At 42.9% G+C, this 25,509-nt stretch overlaps 1 protein-coding gene across 2 annotated transcripts in view; it reads right to left on the reverse strand.

Moving 5' to 3' along the window:
- Window positions 1-25,269, reverse strand: part of LOC110973372 (glutamyl aminopeptidase-like) — a 28,228-nt gene extending 2,959 nt beyond the window's left edge. The window contains exons 1-19 of one of the 2 annotated variants that reach the window (XM_022224159.2): window positions 24,399-25,269; window positions 14,952-15,096; window positions 14,243-14,377; window positions 13,396-13,516; window positions 11,801-11,955; window positions 11,225-11,338; window positions 10,664-10,798; window positions 10,491-10,556; window positions 10,219-10,284; window positions 8,977-9,170; window positions 8,012-8,094; window positions 7,036-7,169; window positions 6,522-6,577; window positions 5,838-5,985; window positions 5,114-5,187; window positions 3,795-3,896; window positions 2,907-3,077; window positions 1,062-1,202; window positions 79-160 (exon numbers count right to left, since the gene is read on the reverse strand). In XM_022224159.2, coding sequence (XP_022079851.2) covers window positions 79-160; window positions 1,062-1,202; window positions 2,907-3,077; window positions 3,795-3,896; window positions 5,114-5,187; window positions 5,838-5,985; window positions 6,522-6,577; window positions 7,036-7,169; window positions 8,012-8,094; window positions 8,977-9,170; window positions 10,219-10,284; window positions 10,491-10,556; window positions 10,664-10,798; window positions 11,225-11,338; window positions 11,801-11,955; window positions 13,396-13,516; window positions 14,243-14,377; window positions 14,952-15,096; window positions 24,399-25,111 — 2,835 coding nt within the window. In that variant the 5' untranslated portion in view covers window positions 25,112-25,269. Of the gene's footprint in view, window positions 1-78; window positions 161-1,061; window positions 1,203-2,906; window positions 3,078-3,794; window positions 3,897-5,113; window positions 5,188-5,837; window positions 5,986-6,521; window positions 6,578-7,035; window positions 7,170-8,011; window positions 8,095-8,976; window positions 9,171-10,218; window positions 10,285-10,490; window positions 10,557-10,663; window positions 10,799-11,224; window positions 11,339-11,800; window positions 11,956-13,395; window positions 13,517-14,242; window positions 14,378-14,951; window positions 15,097-18,246; window positions 18,954-24,398 lie in introns of those variants that run through there. The other variant, XM_022224167.2, reaches the window with a different exon arrangement.
- Between the last annotated feature and the right edge of the window lie 240 nt (window positions 25,270-25,509).

Below are 25,509 nucleotides of genomic sequence, written 5' to 3' on the forward strand. Positions count from 1 at the left end.
CGTCAGGGGCTGGACCGCTGCTTGAGGTAACAAGAACAGACTCATCGGAACTTGGATGACTTTGAGACATGAACTCACCTCCTTGAGTTTCTGCTCGGTATTCCAGTAGTCAACAAAGCCAGGGACCAGGCGGCCAAGGTACCGGTCACTTGCTCCAAATCTGCAGAGGGGAGCCAGAGAAATCCCAGACACTCAGGGAGAAAAATGAAGAAAAAATGGGGTACAATTCCCCTCTAAACCAAAGATTGCCTAGCGCCGCGCAGCAGCGCAATATGGATAACTTCACCGTGAGCAAGTGTAAAACGTTTTTATCGCATGGGCACCATTTGGGTGTGAATACACTATGTTAACGAAACAGGTGCAGGTGCAGCAACACCAAGACAGGCACGCACACCTGGACGTCTGCGCCTATAAATTAACGTTCGCACTGGAACGGCACCCATGGGGATAATACCTTTTTTCTCCATCTTGCGCCGCTATGCTGCGCTATAAAATCTTTGCTCTAAACAAGCTGCAGCGGATTAGATCTAACCTCTTGAGTCTGAGCTCTTGGTAACACATGGTGTCTGGAAAGCCGTGCAATGTGCAAGGGGAGTAATGATCCGCTATGCTTTCAGCACAGTGGTCCAGTGGTTTTTCTGTTGCGCTCGATGATCAACATGTATTGACTAAAATTCAACATTTTATACACAAAACCAAAAGCCACCAAAACTTCTATCGGGGTTTCTCCAGATGTTGCATTTAACATTTTGAATATAATTAGACTGATTCAAACACATCAACCCCGAAATACTGTATAACATTACATATCAAACTTGGGGGATGAAATATATTTATCTTGGTAAAAATAAAGACAAGCTTGCTGATTTGCTCAAAACTGTAACAAGTTAAAGATCGTGGTTTTCTGTCAAGCCAGCAAGAATAAGGGTTGTTTTGTTCCAGTGGCCCCATTTTCAGTGGCACAATTTGCCTCGATGAAAGATTTGAGGCGAGGGGTTATGAGAGATGAATCTTTTGGGTCCTGGCTGTTCCATTTCTGGTAGGTATTCAGTGACTTTTACCTTTCCAGAAGGTAGTCATAGTTGGCTCGTACCCAGTCCCAGACGAGGGAGTTACCCACAGGATTGTCTGCGATGTAACCCAGCGTTGTGAAGAAATCCTGGCTACGAATCTTTGACTCGTCCCGGCAGTATTCCAGATATCTGGACATCAATGAATATTAGAAAAATATGTAATAAAAATATTTTTGTGGACCGTTAAGCTTTTCCAAAATTGGAGTGTGACAAGTAATCAGATTTGGTGCTGTAGTGATTGCTTTATTGTCCACCCCCGGCACCTCTTTTCAAATCCCACCTCGCGTGATAAGGTTATGTGCACGATCACATAGTATGATGTGGTTGAATGTGTTGATTGGTTGAATGTGCAGTGAATGGTTGAATGTGTTGAATGGTTGAATGTGTTGACTGGCTGAATGTGTTGATTGGTTGAATGTGTTGAATGGTTAAATGTGTTGATTGGTGGAATGTGTTGAATGGTTGAATGTGTTGAATGGTTAAATGTGTTGATTGGTTGAATGTGTTGAATGGTTGAATGTGTTGAATGGTTAAATGTGTTGAATGCGTTGAATGTGTTGAATGGTTGAATGTGTTGAATGGTTGAATGTGTTGATTGGTTGAATGTGTTGAATGGTTGAATGTGTTGAATGGTTAAATGTGTTGAATGGTTGAACGTGTTGAATGGTTGAATGTGTTGAATGGTTAAATGTGTTGAATGGTTGAATGTGTTGAATGGTTGAATGTGTTGATTGGTTGAATGTGTTGAATGGTTGAACGTGTTGAATGGTTAAATGTGTTGAATGCGTTGAATGTGTTGATGCAAAGGGGAGGAATGCAGAAAACCGTCAGTCAAAGTTATAAGAGAGGCAGAATTACTGAATGTTTGTGCCAACATGGATTAGTCAGAGCAAGAATAAGAGTGATGTAGTCAGGTTATTCACAAGTCCATCTCAATTGAATCAAAGTCACGATAAAAACCACCACAAGTTCAGACAGGGATGATTTACAGAAAGACAAGTCAATGCATCATGAGGATATGTGCTAGGCAAGCTCGTGACTCTGACAATGTGATTGACCTGTGCGTACTATGTGAGGTCTTTGAAAGTAGACCTTAATTAGGAGGACTTCCAGGAACTCAGATACAACAATGTCCTTTCGGAATGCAAATGTTTCCTAAACCAAGCACAGTTTTTATAGGCCTACAAGGAATAATAAGTTTCAGCAGACTATTAACTATACTCATGGCTCTATGTGCCAGACGAAACGCAAACGTGTTGTAATCTAGGAAACCCCTTTACATGGTGAAATACCTCATTTCTCATGTTATATACATCAAACTATTAATGAAGACATTGTGCTGTTTTCAATACTGTTAAATTCATGACTCTGGGCTGTCTATAACTTGAGTTATGCTCTCAGGAAGTAATGAGAGCTGCTGACCTTATTTGGAGAAATCAAGCTTTGAAGTTTGGAGTAAAAATTTCACAGAGGTTGCCAAAAATTGACCTGATGAAAGATTGCATATTACAGTTGAAACTGTATCCAACTCTTGTTGGATACAGTTTCAACTGTAAGAATTCTTATTCTTTGGATGATAATAGCTGAATAGTAAAAAAAAATTCCAATTGTGGTAAAAAAGGGGGACTTTTTTTCACTTTCTCCAAACAAGTTCTGCAACGTCCCACGGGTTTCCCAGATGGCATCACAGATGTACAAGAGGAAAAGAACAAAAATGAAGTCCACTTTTACATTATGCAAGGCACTCCAACGCCAGGTGCTATAAACCAATTACAACGCGGCTATTGATGTGAGTGCAGGATTACGAGGAATGACAAGTTGATTAACCCTCACCTTGAAAGCAGCCAGACTTGACGGGTACGGGCCATGGCGTATCGCAGGTTGGTCTTTTCTGTGGACACGGTGCTGTTCATGTACATCTCCCACAGGTAGTCCCAGGCATCCTGGTCTCCGGTCTCCTCCATCCCAAAGCGGTAGACCTGTCTCCTGATGTTGACGGGGACACTGCCGAGAGGGTAGGAGAGATGAGACGAGAAAGGACAACATGTCCGATTATAAATGTCAGCGACAAAAATGTGACCCTTCATGCCTGCGTCTATCTCCAGGGCTTAGCTGACAGCTATGAATATTTCTATTCTCCAGTAGAATTACGTGATGCCGGTCCATCGCAGGTTGTTCCCCAGCTAGAGATGGTACCCATTTGTTCCCTCTGGGTGCAGAGAGGCAAGTGGAGGTAAAGTGGCTTGCCTACGGATACAAATTTGGCCAGTAGCTGGACTTGCACCCCCTGATCCTCTGACAAGGAGTCAGGCACACCCTAATAACCACTGAGCTCGACTCCCACCAATGCTGGAGGTTATTGTACATTCTGCATGCCCTTCAGAGGCAATCAACCTCAGTTAAATAAAGCACACCACTGTTTTTTAATTAAGGCAACATATCCGATTTCTTTATAGGACAAAAAAATGCTGAGGCATGTGTATAGGCATAACTGGCTCTGGATTGCGGAAGAAATCTCACAGTTTTAAGCCGCTGAGATCCTCTTTGGAGTTATGCTTGGTTCTGAGATAACAAGAGGAATAAGCTTGCGAATTAATACGCTCTAGCAAGAAATAAACAGCTCTTCCATAATCAAGGTTTGTAAGACCCTTGTATAAAAAAAAAAAATCAAAAGTTTCAGGAAATATAGAGCTAGTTTCGCACACCGAGCAACTACCATACCTTTGTCCATTCAAGTAATTTGTGAATCGTAGTACAGCTTGTTCCAAACAGTCAGAATCTCCAAAGCCGCAAGACATGTAGATGATATCACTCCGCAGCTTCCTGGCATGAAAAGAAAGCAACCCCCCAAAAAAATCAACCATTAGAACATCAGCATGTTCAATCTTAAGAACAAAAAAACATTTAAAAATGCAGAAATCTAATGTATTTTGACCTGATGCCAGTGCTGATGATTTTTGCTTTTAAGAAAATATTAAATATGAATGTATGTTTTCATAAAGGTCTCCAATTTTCCATGCCAACAGAGGGGGATTTCTGCTTACTTTTTTTGAATGGCACTACTCTCATTTCAAGGTAAAAGGGTCTGTCTTTATTGCAGTGGATGGTTGTTGATTTTCCCAAAAAATAGGATACTGTCGATGTCAACAACTTCTGAGTTTGTTTGGAAGCAGTTGTTTGTTAGTTGATGTGTTCTATCTTAAACTCTGTGGCCATTTAGTTAACCCAACCTAACTACACAAGTTACAAGTCACCAGAGTCCCTTTTGAGTTGCAGGCCTGTAAAGGAATCTTGCAAGGTGTAACTTCACAGGCATCCTCATAATTTTCAACCACATACTATCAAGATTTGACAGGATGCCAAACTTGAGTCATACAAAACGAAATCAAAATGAATAGCTGAGTTTGCTCTTTCTAATGCAGAATGGAACAAAGTAACTGACATCTGGGTCTTCAAGACTCGTTTTGTCAGACCTGATCACATATTTCCGGAAGGCTCTGTGATGACTGTTGTTTTCCTTATTAATTTGTTTCACCATAACAACTCAATGGGCCTCCAGAAGTGGGGCCTATCCGCTCCGAGCGGTACAAACGAGGGCGTGTGTTTTTTTGGTACTCACCGCATAGGCACGCCATGAGGTGTGCAAGTATATGCGCGTTTGACACAGAGCACGCTGAGTACGCGTAACTAATTTATTCCGGCGTGTATGGTCTTTGCGTACACGCAGAACGCGTGCAAGAACCCGCTTGTAACCACCTGTCTTTCTTTTTGCCTATTGGGGGTGCACTTCAGCTCGGGGCGGATAACGTTGTCCCCCTGGACTCTCAGCTATCTCTGGCAGGTCAATTCTATCATCCATTTTTAAACCCTTACGTTATCCCTTATATTGTCTTTTGTTTTTGTTTACGTTCCAAAAGTAAAGTGCATATTTGCCTTGTTGAGCAATCCCTCTTGTCAAAGCAAACTCTGCAAAAGTTCTGTTTTAAAATCTTCAGAGGTGAAAGGTCACTCGAGGAAACAGCAGGAAAATTCAAACGTACTTTTCCATGTGAGTTCCCTGGTCATTCCAGGTCAGTTTATCCAGCATTGGCTTTGCTTGTGCTGCGAAATATTTCTGTAATTGAAGAGAAAAAAACAAAATTGTGATGAATCTCTGGGACTGATTTGGCAGCACGTTTAAAAAATGGAATCCACAACTATTTCAGGGGCATTCCATCATGAAAAAAATCAAGATCTGGAATTGTCAATTGCGGTGAACGATGCAGAAATTCTTCTGGAATTGTAAATTCCTCTGGGCATGCACATCACAGCACTGCTGGCATGTGCTTGATTTGTTGGCGGGAAGTCGCATCAGAAAACAGGTGATTGCTCAAACATGCGGAGGTACAAACTTTAATAGCCAGATACTGGTAGTTTCACAAGCTATAGCCCCTTGAGGTGGTGCCTACATTGATGAACAAGGACAGGAAATTGCTAAGTTGGGCATGTCTACTGGACGCACACTGCTCGATCATGCAGCACTACCACTTGATTGCGTTGTGCTATCGGTTGGTCCTGTTTGATAAATCTATTGGTCACACCCCTGCCAGTCTATCATCATTTCTTTCACAGCCGTGGAGGACTGGTTAGAAATGGGGACGTAGGGTCAAAGATTTCGTCAAGAACCGACCGACAGAGCAGCATGATCGAGCAATAGCAAACACCCACTGATCACATCCAATGCACACATCCCCGTTTGCTCTCAAAATTATCTCAACGACGTACCCTGAGATTAGCAAAGAGAGGTCGGTAGCGCAGCATTTCTCGCAGCCAGATGATGCTGTCATAGGCCGCATCCCATGGTGTGAATTCCAGTTCATTAATCAAATACTTGGTCATGTCTAGCGGGATTTCATAGTTGATGAGCTCGGCTCTACGGGTCAAGAGGGAGACGGAAATCAGTTTAAAAATCAGTGAGATCAGATTCCACAAACAGAGTTATTTTTAACATAGCAGGGCTGGACTTTGGTTGAGAAAGTTACTGCAATGTATGAAGGACCAAAAGAATGGGTCTACAGTGTCAGTTTGAGAAGGATTGGTTCTTATGCAGGGAATTTCAAGGGGCGTGAGTACAGATGGATAGAGGAGGATGGGGTGTTTGTATTCTAGGAAAACAGATTTCTATTACTGTGTAACTCAATCTAGAGTTGTAAGAGTAAAATCGTGGAGGCAAGGTGATCTGTGGACAGTCGTAACACTGAGATCAAAGTTGCTGCCTTGGCAAGTGACAAATTGTATTGAAGGAAACTTCAAAATGTAATAGTTTATTAAATACTCATATTTCAAATGCTGTACATGTAACATTATACAATAAAATATCACATAATAACATATCATGTATGTATAATACATTTTTCGGTTTAGTATGCATTTAGGAATCCTGATGGAAGCCTGCGTATATGTTCCTACCTGGCCAGGTTAAAGGCATCATCCAACAAGCCGGCCCTGTCACGGATGTCAATGAGCTGAAATTGGCAAAACAATAAATGTGGTGCATTTTGAGAAAATATAGAAGTTGAAAATGGAGGGGATTGAAGTACCGGTGCACCTGTACTTGAGCCACCCCCCTTACACACTGGTGCTTACAATGATTGATAACACTTTGATCAAAAATACCTTCAGCTAACGGCAACACTAGCATGGCAGTTTATAGACACGTCAATCTGGTCAACTGGCATATGCAGCAAGGTATGAGACGGAGAGAACCCCCCTGCTTTGTGTTGGTCATTGTCTCGCAGGAATCTGGGGGAATTCCTTTCAGACATCTTGGGGGGATGTGTTAAGTAACAATAGTCTGGAATGTGTATAGGGATTGGACATGTTGGGGGGGTACCCCTTGGTCTCATTTCTTGCTGGGTATATCAACTGGTGTCAAAACTGTCCTTGATTGCTATAGACACATGGCAGTTGAACTGGCACTTACAGAATGGTTGGCAACCAACTGGTTGCTTAGAAGCTTCCAGTTATTTGGATCATAGTTGACGCGGTAAAATCCATACTCGCCGTAGTTAGCCACGTACCATTTGTCGTTGTCACTGGATGCTCTGTTAAATGCAACTGTGTGCGACAAATAAATCACGCGAAGCTGTTACGTACACTGAATGTCAGTTATTTCCTAGCAATGTATATAGATGGATGGATCTTTGGTGGGAACTGCATTTAGCTTGTTCATGAATGACTATGAAATGCACACGTTGCGGCTGTGTCGCTGCCAACAAACTGAGAACTCCCCATCAATGTGGGCGGGGGGAGTGCTTCTGCTCAAGGCAGCGTAGAACAAGACTAATAAATCCAGGTTTTATGCGTCTCTCTGGGTGAGGAAAGTCATTTTCTTCATCAGGAATGTCAGTGAATGCCTTGTTGTATTATGTTGGGGTATGGGGGCGGGCCCATAGTCAGAATGGGGGTGGGGTGGGTGGGGTCAGATTATTATTAAAACAATGCTTCCATAGTACTCATCTTAATTTTTCACTTTTCATGCATAATCAATTGTACATTTGACACACAGAGGTTGACTTCACAGTAATTCAAAACAGCCCCCCATTTCCAGCAGGCTGGCCTTGGCCCAGGGAGGGGAGGTGCGTCAAAAAGGAGGGCCGGGTATGATGGGTGTAGTTGAAACTGAGCAAGGGAACACAATCGGGGGCGTGGCACCCCTACTTGCCATTGTGTGTCGACAGACTGGGGTCCATGCTAACAATCAAATCCAAACTGGGAAGGGACATTAACAGCGCATGATACACGGCTTAAACTGCTCGGATGGGTCATAGCTCCTTCACCAGGCCCAGCAGGCAGCTTGATGATAAGAGGAAGAAAAGGATCTATTCCAGCTTATTGCAAAAGAATTTATGAAGCCTGTTGCTACCGGAAAATATGGACTATGAACAATGCATGCATACCTCCCGAGTAGTTCATATGCACAGACACAACAGTCACTGGATCAGTCTCAAAGTAGAAATCAAGTGGCACATACCAGGTGTAGCTAAGCGTGAGTGGAACGATAGAGATGGAAAGGAATAGTATAAATAACTGGAATGAAATGAGAGAGATACCTACAGACCTCCACAAAGATGATTTGAACGGTCAGCTGAGAGGTTTTTCGGAATTTGGAACAAATATAGAGTACTGAAACCTGGACATCAATTCAGCAGTTATTGTTACGAATTATTGGCATGAAGTCTTGTCTTTCAATAACTTTTATACTGTCTTTGCCTTGAAGTATTTACAATAGAAGCCCGTGCTCACTATGGTAACTCAGAATTGCATTGCACATCCATAATCCATTCCAAATTTTGAAGGCAACGTGTGCAATGTCCAGACACCACGGTATCTGACACAAATGCTGTATGTTTTCACTGTGAAAAATCTTTGGTTTCCCAATTGTGATTCTTTCCCAATTGAGGCTTTAATGTTTAGAATGTCGTTATTGTAATAAAAATTTCCTCAGTGGTCTTCACTTTTTACATTATTTATTTGAGGTAGCTAAACCTATGCTCCCATGTGCACACAGTTTGTGTAACGCCCATGCTTGCCGATGGAAGAAGAGACTTATTCCAAGGCTGCAATGAAGAAATGGTCAGATTTTGAGAGGAAAACATCTATGAAACATGGAAAGCTAGCTGGGATTTAAACCAACTTCAGAGAGTCCAAAGGTGATGAAAGAAAGTCCGCCTATGTCAACCTGACATTTGGCAGGTCAAAATGACTACAGACAGGCAGTAATACAATTAACCCTAACCCCCTAGGTTGTATGTACATCATATTGAAATCGAAGGATTCAGGACTGTTTAGGGCTATAAAGCTTGGCGCCTGAACGGCAATTAAGTTTCGATATTTCGAAGCGCATTTCGAAGGAAGTACTTACTTGAAGGGACTGCCATATAAATCTTGGCTTTTGTCAGCATTAGGGTCGATTAAGAACCATTCCTGCCGGGCGTTAAACTCCAGTCCAGAACCGGTGTCCGTCTTGGTGAGGGTCACCACAGGGAAACCCATCTGTAGGGTCCAGGAATCCATGATGTGCTTCACGTTGATATCGTTCCCTCTTTGCTGGCTTGCCTAAGGACACAAAATTATATAATGAGCTTTATTGCAAGCAATGTTGCTGATGTATCAGCCTCTACATGGCAGGAGACACACTTCAGGTTTGCATGCTTCTCAGTTTCTGGCAAAGGGTCCAGAAATCCCATGTTATCAGTGCTTGACTCTTTCTACGCCTGGCATATGTCCAAATCTCACCTCCCTATCTCCTCATTTCTATGTTAGTCCTGCAACAACCACAATCTTCAGAGGCTTGTTCTGCTGCCTATCTGCTTATGTCAGTGTCTTTTTTTCTCTTTAAATCGTTTGTTTTCTTTCAATATGATTGAGGTCAAGTAATGTAAAGCTGATGGCTTTATACTGCATGTATGGTTAAGACTTTCGCATGTTACTCCCATCATTGATAGATAAGTTGCGTCCACACAAGTTTTCTACGTTCATGCCTTCTTCGTTTTACTGCCTTTATTTCTATCAGCATATCCCTTGTTCAAATACTCGTATCCTATCATTTACTCAGCCGCTTCTTTGTTTTGTGATTTTCAGACGTCTGGAACAATGAAACACTCACATAAATGGATGACTTCTTGTTAAATGCGGGGCTAACTACATCTGAGAACCCAAGTTTCAGTTTTTGAATCCGTTACCTTCATAAAAATCCTTCCTTTTAAATTTCTATTTAAAGGCACGAGGGCAATGCCCCGTAAAGTAGACCAAGGGTCGGGTGATCTAAGGAGATGGCAATATTTCAGTGGGGGAAACCATACGTGTTTGTTTTACACAAGGCGCATGCTCTTTTGCCAAATTGCGACACTCCATTGGTTAAAAAGGAATGTAGAGCGCAAGAACCACCTGCGTGCGAGCCTAATGCCCTCCGCAGTAATGACTTCTAATTCCGGTTGCCCAACTAGGCTGTCTAGGCAAACAAAATTGTCTTTTTTTTCTGACAGGTATCAGGAATTCCAAAACTGGAGGCACAAGAAACAAGGAAAAATAGGAGTTCTAAAAATCATCATCAAATCTGAAGTTGACCAAATTTGATAAATGTTGGAAAAAAAACGGAACTTACAATTGTAATTTCACGCCACAGATCATCACTGACAGCATTCTGGTACTCGTACTTTTTCAGGTAAGTCTGGAAAAACCGCAGAAATAATCACTCTTAGTTCTGCTGAAAGTACGCATCTGATGACTTCATAAATGTTTTACACAACAGAGAATTCTGCACTTGCAGGTCAAAATTACAGTTTTTTCAGAAGATTCTTGAGTTTCATAAACTGCAATCGTTCTAGAATCACAACACTTTGTTATATTCTGAATATCAAATTCAGAAGGTCTTACCGCTACGCCCGTTTTGAAGGCTTCTGTGCCAACGATGCTATCCAACATGCGAAGAACGCTTGCACCCTTAGTAAAAATAACAAAGGAAGAAGACATGCATTTGTTACAACCTGGAATTTGTCGAATTGGGTTTGCTTTTGAGTTTGTGTATTCTCCGTAAGTTTCCGACAAACCTTGCTATACGGGATGGAATCAAAGACTTCATTGATCTGATCTGGGTTCTGTAGGTCCACGATGATGGGATGTGAGCTGACGATCTGGTCGTTACCCATAACGTAGAAGAAGTCCTGGTTTAGGAATTGGTACATCTGCACAGGAAGAGAAAGGGACAGGAGAAGGCCTGATAGAAATGCAAGGTGGCGATACCTACACATGTGCACAAATTTCACGCCGCTCAGGTAACTAATTCCTCATGCACTAGCAATCATCTGAGATAGAAGTATCCGTTATGAGGTTGGGGTCGGACTGGGCAGAGCCAGTGGAGTCTGCTGTTCCAAACTGCATTCAATTCCTAAACCCCTTAAAAATTCCTCATGAGTGAAAGCATTCCAGCCAAGTTTCAAGCTATCAAACCGTGACCAAGGCATCCAGTTCCGTGTCATTTTAGGTCTCTCACAGCAAGATTCAAGAGACTTGTGAGCTGACTTGTAAAGGACTTAGCTGAAAGCCACTGCTCATTTCATGTTTCACCTGACCATACCATGGGTCACGGGGGGGGGCTTTGTCTTCAATACCTTTTGCCAATCAGGATGGCAGTAATCCACACCAATGTACTCCACGTAGCTAGCAAAGCCCTCATTCAGCCAGAGATCATCCCACCAATCCATTGTCACGATGTTACCAAACCACTTTAGAAAAAAACCCAGAATGTAAATACTCAGAACAGACAGATAAACAGTAACATCCTATCAAGTAAACTACAAACCAGGGGTGATAATGGAGGAAAGTGAAATATCCTTGAAATACTCAACAGACATTTTGAGGGCCCCTACGGCAACGTAGGGTCTGTGGTATGCATTTGTGTTTGTCTAAAGGCATCCCTTCAAATACCCATTTCCTATGCTCAGTGTAAAAATACCTTTATGGTAAAATCAAGATTTTCCAGAGTTTAACGATCAAGATTGTTTGAAAAATCCGAACTCAGGAAAATCCTGATTAAAAAATCCCCAAAATCAGGAAACATACTGACAAATTTCACCCCTGACACACAGAGTTTTGATAAAAATGGGGAAACATGTGAGGAGACTTGGGGCAAAAAGAAGAAGGCTATTTTCATTTTTCTGGTGGAGGGAGCTGACGTCGGGGCTCACCTGGTGGGCCAATTCATGGGCCACGACCTCAGCAATTCTCTGCTTGTTGGAGACAGAGGATTCGGTCTCTGAGTACAGCAGGTAGACCTCACGGTAGGTGATCAGTCCCCAGTGCTCCATAGCACCCGAGGTGAAGTCTGGAATGGCTATCATGTCTGCAGGGAAGAGGGGACACAGGGTTGAGAAGCTAGGGTCAGAATTTGGTAATAACTGCATTGCTTCCCATGCCTGGGCTGTTGGTACACTTCTGAAATTTTCAAACCTCAAAAACCTGTTTTATTTTTTCTTTTGTTGGGAGGTGCTGTAAGGTTGAACTGTGAAGGACGAAGTTACAATGTAGTCATGCTTGAAGGCATGTTTAAAGAGCCAAATGACCCATATCTGATCATGGAGCACAGCCAGATGAGATCAGACGGGATGATTACTGCAGAGCGAGGACAACCAAAGCACCTAGAGAAAAGAACACATCTGGCACAGGAGGGCATCAACAAACAGCTCTACCCGCATATGGCCCGGGGAGGGGAATCGAACCCAGGACTGCAGCGGTCAGAGGCGGGCACTTTATGCACTAGCCACCTGCATTCTAGAGTGGAATTATGACTGTCAGATAAGTCTGATGTGATTGGTGTTGTTGGCGTTGAGTTGTACATGATTGGCTGGTGATGATTAGAGCCTAAAACAGTTTGTCAATTAACACGCTGCACAGACCAATTCTCTGAAAGACATTCAGGATCATGTGACTAACTGCTGTACTCAGAAGGGGTATACTGAGCCTTTTCCGAGTTAAATTTGAATAAAATCTGGTACACTGAGTTCTTTTTGAATTCTCCATACTAATGACACTGTTGCTATACCTCGTGATTCCGGGCAGGCTTTTGCTTAGTTAAGTAAGGGACACCTTGCACCAATACACTCTTTTCAGTGGAAAAGAAGGGCACAAAGGAACCAGACCTTTCCAGAGATGGTGGTCACTATGCAAGAGCTTGCCATGAGTCACAACAGTGACTTCAGTTGGAGGAATTTAAATTGCTATGTTAATGTGAAATCAGTTAACTCAGTGTACCAAATTTTATTCGAATTTAACTCACAAAATGCATATTAAATCATGTAAATGAACACCGACTTATAGTAAGTAAAACTTCAATCCTAAGGTCCAGTGTTTTTTGCCGGAAGCCCAAAGTTTGAAAGTAATTCATATTGTTTCATTTAATTTTTAAATCCAGGCATTTAAATCAATGTTTTGCTTTGATTTTTTCAAAATCCATATACTGTTTGTTGGCCGGCAGAGGGCAGTAGCATGGATCAACTGTAGAGCGGTATAGCCGGGGCCCTTGCTAGTCAGTCAAGAAAACCCAGTGCCAGAGGCTGCATACGTAGAAGACGACCATGCATTAGAGTGTTGTAAGAAGGCAGTTACATTGGCAAAAGGTTCCTAGAACAAACGGCCTAGCACCCACAAAACCAAAGAAAAGTGTCTAAGAACTCCTCCGCTGGTGTGTGAACGGCTCAGGATTTGGTCCAGGGTAACAATACTGAACCTTTGTTTAAAACACCCCTTTTGGGGAAGTGTCAAAATTAACTGTCAATTAACTTACCCAATTTCGGCAACGGGTAAGCCAGATCATAATAGTCCTCATAATAATCGGTGACATTGACACCAAGCTCCAGGGCATAATCCACTTGATCGATTTGATGAGGTGGAGCGTAGACTCTGAACTAGGGGGAAAAGTTAGCAAAGGAGTCAAATGTTTCATCCTGCTCCAACCTTTTCTAACTTTCAAACACTAGCATTAACGCGGGCATTAACAAAACCATTTTCTTAATATCGGATTGAGAGGTTCCAAAGGACTTCGCAGATAATGAGGATTGGAGGCTAGTCTCCCTTTATACCGGGCCACTGGCTGATCAAGGGGGAATAGAGGGATGGCCCTATGGAAAAAGAATGGCTTTTTTTCAGTTGGGGACTACAATCCTGACCAAAGGTGTTGGGACATGTATCAATGGCCATACCCTCGCCAGGTACCCCAATCCCCCGGTCACTGTTTCCATCTCAAGCAGGACTACAGACCACACGCACTTTGGGATCCAGCATGCAGAGGGGTTTGGGGATGGGGGGGGGGCCCAATGAGATTTGGTCAGGATTGTCATTCATTTTCCTTCCTTTTCAAAGCATGTAAAATGCCCCTAAATTTAGCATCAAAACTCTGAAGGATCTAGAAACGCATTAACAATATTTGCTCCCAAGTCTTTCGTTCTGAGTCCACCCGCACACAGAACTGTGAAAGATATAGCAATTGTTGTGGTGAAAGGACTCAGGAACTTTGTTCCAAACATAGCTGATATACTGTGAGATTAGCATTCAATAATTTCAAAATTGCAGATCCAGTTATGCTGTTGTAACCCTTAAAACAAAAAGAAGCCTAGGCTGTCTGTCAAACTTACTGGAATGCCACTCTTTAGGAATGACTCCTTGAATTCGAAATCACAGACGATGAAGCAAGCCAAGTATGTGCTCATCTTCACAGAGGGGGCAAAGTCTGTCTTGATCATGTTTGTGCTGAGATAAGGGGTTGAACTCTAGTTTGTGCCACAGAAAAGGGGGAAGAAAAAGAAAAAAAAACAAGAAATACAAACTTCATTTGAGGCGTGCTGAGAAATGCTTTGGGATATTCTGTGGAGTGGGCACGACAAAACACCTTCAACATATCTGTAAAACTGGTACATCTGACTGTGTGAGTGGAATAGATATGAAAAGATTTGAAACTATGAACTCCAGCAACTACAAGGCTATATAAAAATATTCTGGAGGACTTTACAACCAAGACAGTCTGGCCAAATATATGAAAGTAGTTGTTCTGTATTTTTTGTAAAGCTCTCTGCTTAAAGACTAGAAAAAGTTAAAGTTTGTTGGAGCTGTGATCAGTTGTCTTTCCATGTATCTCTCAACATCTTCCAACAATTTTGAGCAATCTATTGGGGGGATGTAAACTTTAAACAATAAAGGGATCTGCGGTATCTTCTGATACAAAGAAACAGGAGTTGCGATAGAATAGACTACAGGAGACAAAACAGCAGTTATCAAAACTGATCATTTGTTGTTCTAGACACTAGGCTTACTCCTTTCTTGATTTACGGGAACTGTAACACTTACAACTTCATTCATATTGGAGAGGGCAATGTAAGGGGTCTGTGGTCGCACTAGTGAGGTGGTAAAATTAGCCTTCAAGTTAGGCTCATCGAAACATGGGAATGCGCGACGCGCATCGGTGGGCTCAAACTTGCTAGTGGCCATTTTCCTGAAAAAATAAAGAGAAGAAAAATATCGGTGTGGTTTGGGCAGTACAAAACAAGCATTATGTGCATATCTCCAGTCTGCGGAAAAACCCATTCAAATGTGAATGATGCTTATTTTTATTTTACCAGGTATTCACATCAAGCAATGCAACGCAACGCAATGCAATGCAATGCCGTGCAATGCAACACAATGCAACGCAATGCAACACAACACAATGCAACGCAACACAATGCAACGCAATGCAACACAATGCAACAACATTTATTTCCATATTGACATCATTTATAACAGAATTACATGTGGATTTTAATTATGTGTAATACATAGATAAGTTAGATAATATTATTAGTAGGCCTAATCAAGACATAAGCGAGTTAAGAAACTACAGGTCTGCTTCCAGCTAAGACATCATATCTGCTTCAGTAGCAACATCTGTATCACTGCTAACAATTTGATTTTCATTTCCTAACTGGATGTTGTCAGCACTTCACAAGTACTAAAAGTAGCTCGATCCGGTTTAACAAAACTAACGTTAAGTATCACTACTAACTGACCCAGTGATGTTATAATAGGCACTTCAAACGCTCCACTACTGATAACAGACACAGAAAACTCAAAGGAAAGAACCAAGGAAAGAACCAGTTCCGTACAGAGATTTACAGAAGTTCTTTGCACTCATAACTCAACTATGTACATGTAAACTGCCACAGGTTTAGCCAGTTTTACACTGAATTAACCTAACTTAAATGTATGTATTTGCTCAAGTTTGTGTTTATACAATTATTTATTTATTTACGAGTTAATTTGGATTTGTCCCTTTTTTTTACCTGTAAGTCCGTTTTTGTTTTTAGTTGTTTTTTGTTTTGTTTTCCATGATAGGCCCTACCTGTAAGTGGCGGATCTCCGCAATTGGATATCAGAATAAATAAATAAATAAATAAAAATATTTCTCTAACGCTTCACACAACCTGTTTTCAAAATTTATTCCATGAAACAGGCCAAAAGCGTTAGACATGTTAGATTGCTCACTTCTCACCGTATGTTCACTTCCATACTTTCTTGAACTGACCTGCTGTACTCTCTGTTATGCTGGTTTTGGTTATAGAGAGCTGAATATTTTCTGAGAAACTGACAGTCCTGAACACACTCACGGGAGGGGTATAACACTTAAGTCAAATTTAACTCAGCCGGGGTTCACAATCCAGCTGCGAAAAGTGCAGACGACAACGCAGAAAACGCCTAACAAAATCTACGGCACAAACTTCGATGTCAATCTCGCACGAGGGCGCTATACATAATCGTAAGCGATAAAAAGCTATACTCGTGGCGTCACAAAGACAACTATGAAATCTCAAGTCACATAGTTTTCAGTGAGTCACAAATAACTCCAACAGGACCACATCAATAGAAAATTGGAACAAACAAGTGCCATTTATTGAAATTTAAGGAATGGCGCAATGGGGGGCCTCTAAAACAGGTCGATGTCCATGATAGTGATGTACACCTGTAATATGTATTCAGAATGGCACATTTAGGGCTCTTAAAAATTGTTTTTTTTTCTTTTTTCAAGGCGGCAAACTTGTTCACAGTCCGCTTTTATTTTTTGCTCACAACAAAAAGCGTGTGCCTGTGTGGGTGGGGGGTATATACCCCATCCCCCGTGATTTACACCCTTGACTCAAGGTTCAAAACCTTGGAATCAAGTTCTTCGGAAATATTACACAGCCTTGAATTCTATTGGAGCCTCCAAGCCACTGAATGCCACAGTGCAGAAAAGGCACCAAGGGACGAGAATTGCATCACCAGCTCACCATCATCAGCTTGCCTGTTGACAAAACTTTATCCCATCTACACACGGATTATTTCACCACTGAATAAAAGATGGCAAGTCACTGCCTGGCACTGGAGTGCAGACGCGATAACGGACAAGGCTGACCAAAGTTCATCCAGAAATCCAGTCCAAAGTTTCAAGCAAGTTTTATTTACATCTGTTAGAGAACCCTGACGCAAGACCTGCGTGGTTAATCATACATTCTAGAGCAAACATTAGTTCCCACACCACGTTCCTGTACTTTCAGCCATACGTCCGTGTATCCATACTTGGCTTTTGTCTGGTTGACGCAAATACACCAATACAACCCCAACTGAAACCGTCTGTATACAGATCCACCTGCCCTGCCAACGCCGGTTTGCGCAGTTGGGTCTTATTCAAGCAACTAAGTTTGCGTCTTCCTGGTCGACCGGTTCAATCACCGACGTCTTTGAATTATTGACACGTAAAAAATACGAAAACAGAGAAGGGAAAAGTACAGACTTGAGAAAGACCAGATGTGTGTCGCTATCTCACCAAGGGGACAAGCCTCCATGTTTCATTTTGTCCCTACCACTCCCAAGCACCCGCGTCCTACTGCATTCAGGTGATATCGAAGCTAACTTTCAACTCAATGAGACAGCTGCAGAAACCCCCGTCCTCAGTCGGAAAGTGCACGACCCCACGGCATACCACAGAGACCCAGTGGGACTAATTCAATTATTGAACTGGCATGAAAACTGCACGCCAAGTTTCCACCCCGGCCATCAAAGTAACCGTTCACTGTAAGGTCGAGACCTCAATGTAAATATGGAGGAATTCCTCGATGATGTAAAAAACAGGAAATTCAGGCAAACGATCACAATTAGCGAATATATTACATGTCGTTGTATGTTCAATGTGGCCGGTTTTTGACGGGTGCGTGTAAGTTAGTTTGATTTAGGTTTGCTTTAATAACTTTAATTGATTAAAGTTTACGTATTTACGTAACTACGTAACTACGTAATTATATTATTCTGAAGATAAAAAAAATTTAATTGTGACAGATTTACGTAACCTCTTGCTATACGTTACCCGACTGTTCGTCAACTTTGCCTCTTCTTTTCGTTTCCTTGGTTAACTGCATTCAGTTCATGTCATCATTTAGTAATGTTGATGGCGTAATATCATGAGTTTTTTATCCACACCGGCAACCTAGTAACCTTCAAAGCATGCTGTTTAAAATCCACGAGGTGGTTATATTTTTTTAAAAAGACCCTCTGTGCTCTATCCTTTATAAAACGCGAGGATCCCGAAACTGAAACGCAATTTGGGTGGAATAATATCCTTAATGGTACCTACCTGTTCTCACCCTTTTCGTTGGTGTAAGTGCTCAGATAGAACCCTGTGCGCTGCGGTTGAAGATATCCCTGGAACTCCAAGCTCCAGACGTAGTTCCCTGGCATCAGATCGTCCTTCATCTCCATCACGTAGAACTGATTAGGAACATACTCGAAAGACCGGACTACCTCTAGAGCTGGTGCCGGTGTGGAGCCGGATTCCACGGCAGGCCTAATCTGAGACGAGTGGATGATCATCTTGTTGATGTGGAGTCGTGGAAACTTGATGGCTTCCTCGACCACGATGTCGATATCTACCGCGCCGGTGAAGTTACCTGTGTCTAGGTCTGGGTAGAGCAGCAACTTGTAGTGTTCCGGGTAGATGGCAGAAGGCAGTCGAAGGTTACACCAGGGATCTAGACACGGCGGGGTGGGCGCAGGCGTTGTGACCGTCGGCCTAGGCTTTGTAGTCTGGGTAGTCGTCTCGCACTCGGGCAAGTAGCCCACCAACAGTCCCACGACTGCCGCCACCATAAGTACCAGGATGACAGCAGCCACAATCTGGCTCCGACGGACGTAGACTCCTCTTTTCTCTCTGTCACTGTCCTTGTCACTTCCGTCTGACACCTCGTCCATAGAGGTGTCGGAGAACCTCAATTCGTGTGCCACGCACTCTTTCCTTGGAAGTTCCATGGTGCCATTGATCTGTCTGCAATATATTATTATGCTGAAAGAGTTTGACCTCCTCGCTAACCTTGACTTCAAATCGAATTAACCATCTGTGAGGGGACTTCAAGCTGTGGCAGTCGTGGCCAAGGCCCTTCTTTGCGACAGTACGTCACTACATTGTAATTACTCACAGTAGCGCCAGCTAATACTGCTCAACTGAATGTCGTTTCCATAAACACCAGCATTGCAAATGTGTACAGACGTGCGTCGAAGATCCATGAGTTTAGACGCGGTTTCCATGTTGACTTCACGAGAGAAAAAAACTGACGAAATGGACTGCTTTGAGGAGCTTTAAATATATAGAATTAGTAGTTTTCCCACCCCATTACATGTAGACTGAAATTGCGAGCAGCAACATGTATGCAAGGTCGACAGTAACATCATGCAGTATGCCAGGTTTTTCATAGTTGTGAGATGTGCTTGTGGCCTTGTCTTAGAGAAATATGGTTGCCTGAAAAAAATCAATTAAACGAAGAGTCCTGTGAACAGTTGTAAACTATGACCCAAGTAAACAAAACATGACCCATGTGGCAACTCTCTATGGGTTTTGAACAAGATGCAACTATGAATAAGGCGGTTAGCTGAAACCACGCCCCTAAATACATGTGATAGTGACAAAGTCGAACTTTCTGTGGGAGGTCGTGTGTTGATAATACGCGATTTGTGGGGCTGTGGAATCGGTATGTTTTTTTAAAACTCTTGGGAGAAATAAAGCGTCGCTCACATCAGCTGTTTGCAGAACGTGCAGGTTATGTTCAAGATAAACTGATTCTCTAATTTCCCGAAAAACTTACGAGAGGGTAACCGATACCGGCAAGCTTGAGTGCACCTATGCAGAATTGTGCCCCAGAGAGCAGAGGAAAATCTTGTTCTTAAGCTGTGGCACTAAAGAAAGATCCCAAGGTGATTTCTCAAGGGGAGGTACTTCAAAAATTACCATACTCGTGAGACTCGGGCAAGTCCACTTTTCAAGGGTCATGAGGCACTTGATAACTTAGACTAGCAGCGTATGTGCCCTAGGCGTAGCCTATTTCTGCTCGTTGACCTTCAGTATTTGATGTAATGGTGGTGGGTTGTAAATGGCGATAAACTTATTGCTTGAATTTGTTTAGTGCATGTTTAAATTGTTTGTTTGCTCGCGTATAGAGTTACAAGGGCTTAATATACAAAATGACTGTGCATTATTATCCTGATTAAAAATATCTTGGGCATGTGCCCAGATCCAAATAGCCAAATAGTTCTGTGGAATCATTTCTTCTCGGAATTTTTCAGTGGAAAAGGGTAATTTTTGTCGTTGTTATTTTTGTTGCAGTTGTTGTTGTTGCTTTTTTTGGGGGGGGCTTTAATAAAAACTTAACCCATGGCGCCATGATAATTTTTTTTTAAAAATGCTTGAAGTGGTGACGGGTCTGTATTGACAGACGAAGCGCATTTCTTCTTCCAGTTCCTCGCCGAAAATTTAAGGCCGAGCAGCTTTAAACCTGTGGTCAAAATTGTCAAAACCGGTCAACCCCTCTAAATATGAAGACCGCATAGCTTATGCTTTTATTAAGTACTTCTGGAAATGAAACCAAAGATTCCTCAAAAATGTCCGAAAGAAATGAAGCTCCCAGGCCTGAAGAAACCCTTGGAAAGGAGAAAGAGAAGCAGTTACAGTTTTCAAATATTCTGGGTAATATCCACAGAATCAGGTTAGTATTGAAAACCCAATCCACAGGAGGACTGCCGAGCTGGAAATGGAACCCAGGGAGCTAAGGTGCAAGGCGCGAGGAAAGAGGCAGTGCGCCAACTTGATTCCCCTGACTCTGTTCGATCAAGTCCCCCCTGGAGTCAAAGCTAAATGTTGGCATCGTCAGAATTAATCTCAGAGAAGACTGAAATTTCAGCTGTAATCTCAATGAAATCCATTTGGGTCTTGGGAAATTTGGCCTGCCTGAAGTCCTCTCTGAACCATGGGCGGTAAGTTTCACACAGACAAATATTGGTCATGTTGGCGGCCGAGAAGTCTTGAATGGTAGGCTATATACATGCCTTTTCACGTGCATTTCCATGATCTCGGTCTTACTAGTGCTTATGGTAGGCCCCTACTCGGCTTGGTAGTACATTCCAAGAAAATCCAAGCTCTAAATATAATCTTAACATTATTCCTAGGTGTCAGAGAGCCTTCATAATTATACGCGGTAATATGGTCTTACCTTTTTTCACCCTTTTCATTGGTGTAAGTGCTCAGGTAGAACCCCACACGGTTTGGTTGCAGATATCCCTGGAACTCCAAGCTCCAAACGTAGTTCCCTGGCATCAGATCTTCCTTCATCTCCATCACGTAGAACTCATTGGGGACATACTCGAAAGACCGGACAACCTCCAGAGCTGGTGCCGGCGTGGAACCGGATTCCACGGCAGGCCTAATCTGAGACGAATGGATGATCATCTCCTTGATGTGGAGTCGTGGAAACCTGATGGCTTCCTTGATCACGATGTCAATATCCACCGCGCCGGTGAAGTTAGCGGTGTCCAGGTCTGGGTAGAGCAGCAACTTGTAGTGTTCCGGGTAGATGGCAGAGGGAAGGCGTAGATTACACCAGGGATCCACGCAAGGGGTGGGCGTGGTTGCTGGTCGGTTTGTGGTCATCATCGGTTTGCTGGTAGTCACTGTCGGTTTCTTGGTGGTAGGCCTAACTGTCGGTTTCTTGGTGGTCGTCGTTGGCATCTTTGTGGTTTCCATTGGGGGCTCTGGTTTAGCCGAAGGGCTAGGGGTGGGTTCGCCGTTTGGGACGCCACGCTGCGGTATAAGCCCCGCCATGAGACCGACAGCCGTACACAGCAAGAGAGCTAGGCCCACGAACGCTGCTATCTGAATCTTACTGACGAATATTCCGTCCTTTCCTTGTTTGTAGCTCCCGTTTTCATCTATTTCCATGTTTTTAAACTTCTCGCCATCCATGTTGATGCGTTTGTAAAAGAACCGAACCTCTACTTCGGAGCACCTCGACTAAGTATTTTTCCTAACTGGAATGCTGAATTGCAGCATCAATTTTTGCGTCTATCACTGATCACCGACTGGATACAAGTGGATATTCCCTACTGCAAGCAACACTGGCCAAGTTGGAAACGATGGCACCATGTCCAAAGTGGCCTTAAAACCCATTAACCTGATAAGAGTATAGACTTGTCACTGTCGGCTTGATTGTCAATGGAACCATACACACCAATAACCTGTAACACATGCAATACCTTAAATGTCTCACAGACGAAACCGAAGTTGATCATTGGCGTTTTACACGCTGTGGAAGATTCAGCCTCGGAGAATGGCTAGTAACATCTACAGGTCAGTAAACGAAAGTTTAAATCTATCAGAGAAAACGTTCAGTTGCATTACTAGGAAAGACCGTCGACCCGTAGAATCATCTCCCTAAAAACAATATCCAATATCGTGTATGTTGGTGCAATACTGAACCCCCCCCATTCCTGCCTCAAAAAGGCAGGCCTAAGTCAGTGGATGCTTTGGTGAATCTTTCATTGACAAAAATGGGTCACTTGGGAGACATTCCCATAAGAACGTGCACAAACTTTACTGTCCCATAAGTAAATATTCCCTGATCTGATCTGAACCAAACTTTGTATGTTTTCAATTTAGACCCTAAGCTATCATCTCAAAATTTGGACAGTAAAATTCGGCCTCCTTCTGGTAGATGGGGCATTAGGGAAACATTGAAACAACCTTTTCTTGTGGGCCTCCCTCGCAAAAACAAGTAAAAATAACAGAAAATGCAAGAATATCATTTCCGCGGAATTACCAGACCATTATCCTATTAAATAACCTACTCGACAATATCAACCTGTTTTTTGTGCATGTGTGCATTTGTTTTTATTTTAAAATTAATTTTTCACAGCTGTTGTCAACGGTCTTACTTGAGCAATATTTTCCCTTTCACGGGTCACTTCATTCGTCATTTGTTCAATGTGTAAAAAAATTGAAATTTCCCCGAAGACCGACAATATACATGTAGGTTTGCCAATGATTAGGATGCCAAACTGTCCACGTATTTTCCCGTACTGATTCGATGAGCCAACACTGAAAAATTCATCAAAAACTGAAATTAAGTCTTAATTTTAAGTTTACACACTCACAGGAAAATGTAGGGAAATCCATTCACATATTAAATAAATTGATTGAAAACCGACATGTGACATACAGAAATGTGAGAATCTTTTCGGTGAGCACAAAGTGAGCGCAGTTATAACTGAACAGCCAAACTGACTTACTAACCAAAGATTTATGTTTAAAAACTACTTTCATAATAAAGTCACTGTTAACTGAGAACCAATAATTTTATAATTTAGACAAAGTTTCTTTCTTAAATTCATTACGTTGTCTTTGACCTTCCTTCCTTGTTACTTCATTCAACGGAAACGTCAGCTCTCTGCATCTCGTCTTATTGATTTCATCTCTCCCCTGAAGGAATCTGTCACCTGATATCACATCGTCTGTCACTCGATCTGGGTTCAATGCGTCTGCATTCTTGGAATTTTTGAAATCTAGGGGAAATGAACGACAAATTAATCATTCAGTTATTGAAACCACTTTAGCCAATAAGTAACATTTCAGAGGGTCCCAACTTCGACATAGTGAAGACTCATATAGGCCTACTAAGCCTGATAAGCTAAATAGACTGGCATACTATACAAATTCAAGAATTATAGAGTAGGCCTACAAGGCATGTAGGAACTTTTTGTAAATGCTACTCACATGTGAAAAGCTGCTCCTTCTTCCAAACGTGATTCATTGATCTCTGGCTATTCACTGCTGTGCATACCTCAACCATAAGTCTTTCCAAAATTTGTCCAGAATTCAGTTTTTCTTCGAAATGTGACGACCGACGTACATTAACCTCAACCAGTTTTTGAAAAATATCCGTTTGAAAGTGTAGGCCTACGCAACCAAATTCGCAACGCTCGTTATCTACCCTCCTGAAAATACGCATACGCGGGATGCGTTTTGGACGCGATATCCTATCCAGTCTATACAATGGAGATGAATAGGCAAACCGTAGAGGTAAGTAGAACTAGAGGTGATGCACCATTACGAAAGAAGCAACTTAGTACGCGTGATCTCGTGAGTGGTGTTACATGGTCGAGTAATAGTAGAACATCATGTCGCTCTGTTCGATAGGGCAAACTTGGCGTAACGTACAAGAATGGGCCTGACACCTCTAGCTTTACTATCATCACTATATGCGGGGCAAACTTGGCGTAGCGTACATGTACAGGAACGGGCCTAACCCCTTTAGCTTTACTTTAATGATCTCTATGGCTGCGGCTACAAATTTACGCACAAGTCCACGGCAGTGGCTGCAGGCAGTTCCCGTAGTCTCATGTAATCTCAAGCCAAAGCCATTATGATTCGGCCTCGGCCTAATCATACAGGTGGCGGTATGGTCTTACCTTTTTTCACCCTTTTCATTGGTGTAAGTGCTCAGGTAGAACCCCACACGGTTTGGTTGCAGATATCCCTGGAACTCTAAGCTCCAGACGTAGTTCCCTGGCATCAGATCGTCCTTCATCTCCATCACGTAGAACTGATTAGGAACATACTCGAAAGACCGGACAACCTCCAGAGCTGGTGCTGGCGTGGAGCCGGATTCCACGGCAGGCCTAATCTGAGACGAGTGGATGATCATCTCCTTGATGTGGAGTCGTGGAAACCTGATGGCTTCCTTGACCACGATGTCGATATCCACCGTGCCGGTGAAGTTAGCGGTGTCCAGATCTGGGTAGAGCAGCAACTTGTAGTGTTCCGGGTAGATGGCAGAAGGCAGTCTAAGGTTACACCAGGGTTCCAGGCACGGGGTGGGCGTCGTTGCCGGCGCGTCGGTGGTCATCATTGGTTTCTTGGTGCTCATCGGCGGCATTTTTGTGGTCTTCATCGGCGGCTCTGGTTTCGGCGAGGTGCCTTTGATGGGTTCAACCTGTGGAACTTCACACTGCGGGAGAAGGCCCGCCATGAGGCCAACAGCCGTACACAACACGAGAACCAGGACCACGGCAGCAGCGATCTGACTCATACGGCAGTGTACCCCACCCTTTTCAGGCGGGGAGTAGCTCCCGTTTTCATCTATCTCCATGCCATTCAATTTCAGTTCATCGCTAGCTCCCATTTTGATGAGTTTGCGATGGACGTCTTTTTCAAAATGAAATTGGAAATGTAAGCATCAGTCAGTGTATTGGTTTTCAACCAGTCATCTACTGCACGCGAGTCGATCGGCTTGTGCCGCTGAGTGGCACTGACCCATAACCAACACTGGCCGGTTGTAAACGAGTTGCTTGGTCTTTATATTTGAAGTGGCCTTATAATACTGATCCGCTCGATAAGGAACTAGACTTGCCCCTGTCCTTCAGTTGCCAGTGGAGTCTCACCTACGGCAAATTTTAAACCGCCAAGCACTGCAGATTCGAACACATGAAACTGAAGTTCAGTGCACCGACCTTTTCGTCTGTTGAGGCAAAATAGCGTAATTAAGCCATCTGTTTCATGGTGAGTTGTCGGGGGGGGGGA

Source organism: Acanthaster planci, linkage group LG19 (assembly GCF_054643075.1).
Source record: "Acanthaster planci isolate LZ-2023a linkage group LG19, COTS_SCS, whole genome shotgun sequence".
Classification (NCBI taxonomy): domain Eukaryota; kingdom Metazoa; phylum Echinodermata; class Asteroidea; order Valvatida; family Acanthasteridae; genus Acanthaster; species Acanthaster planci.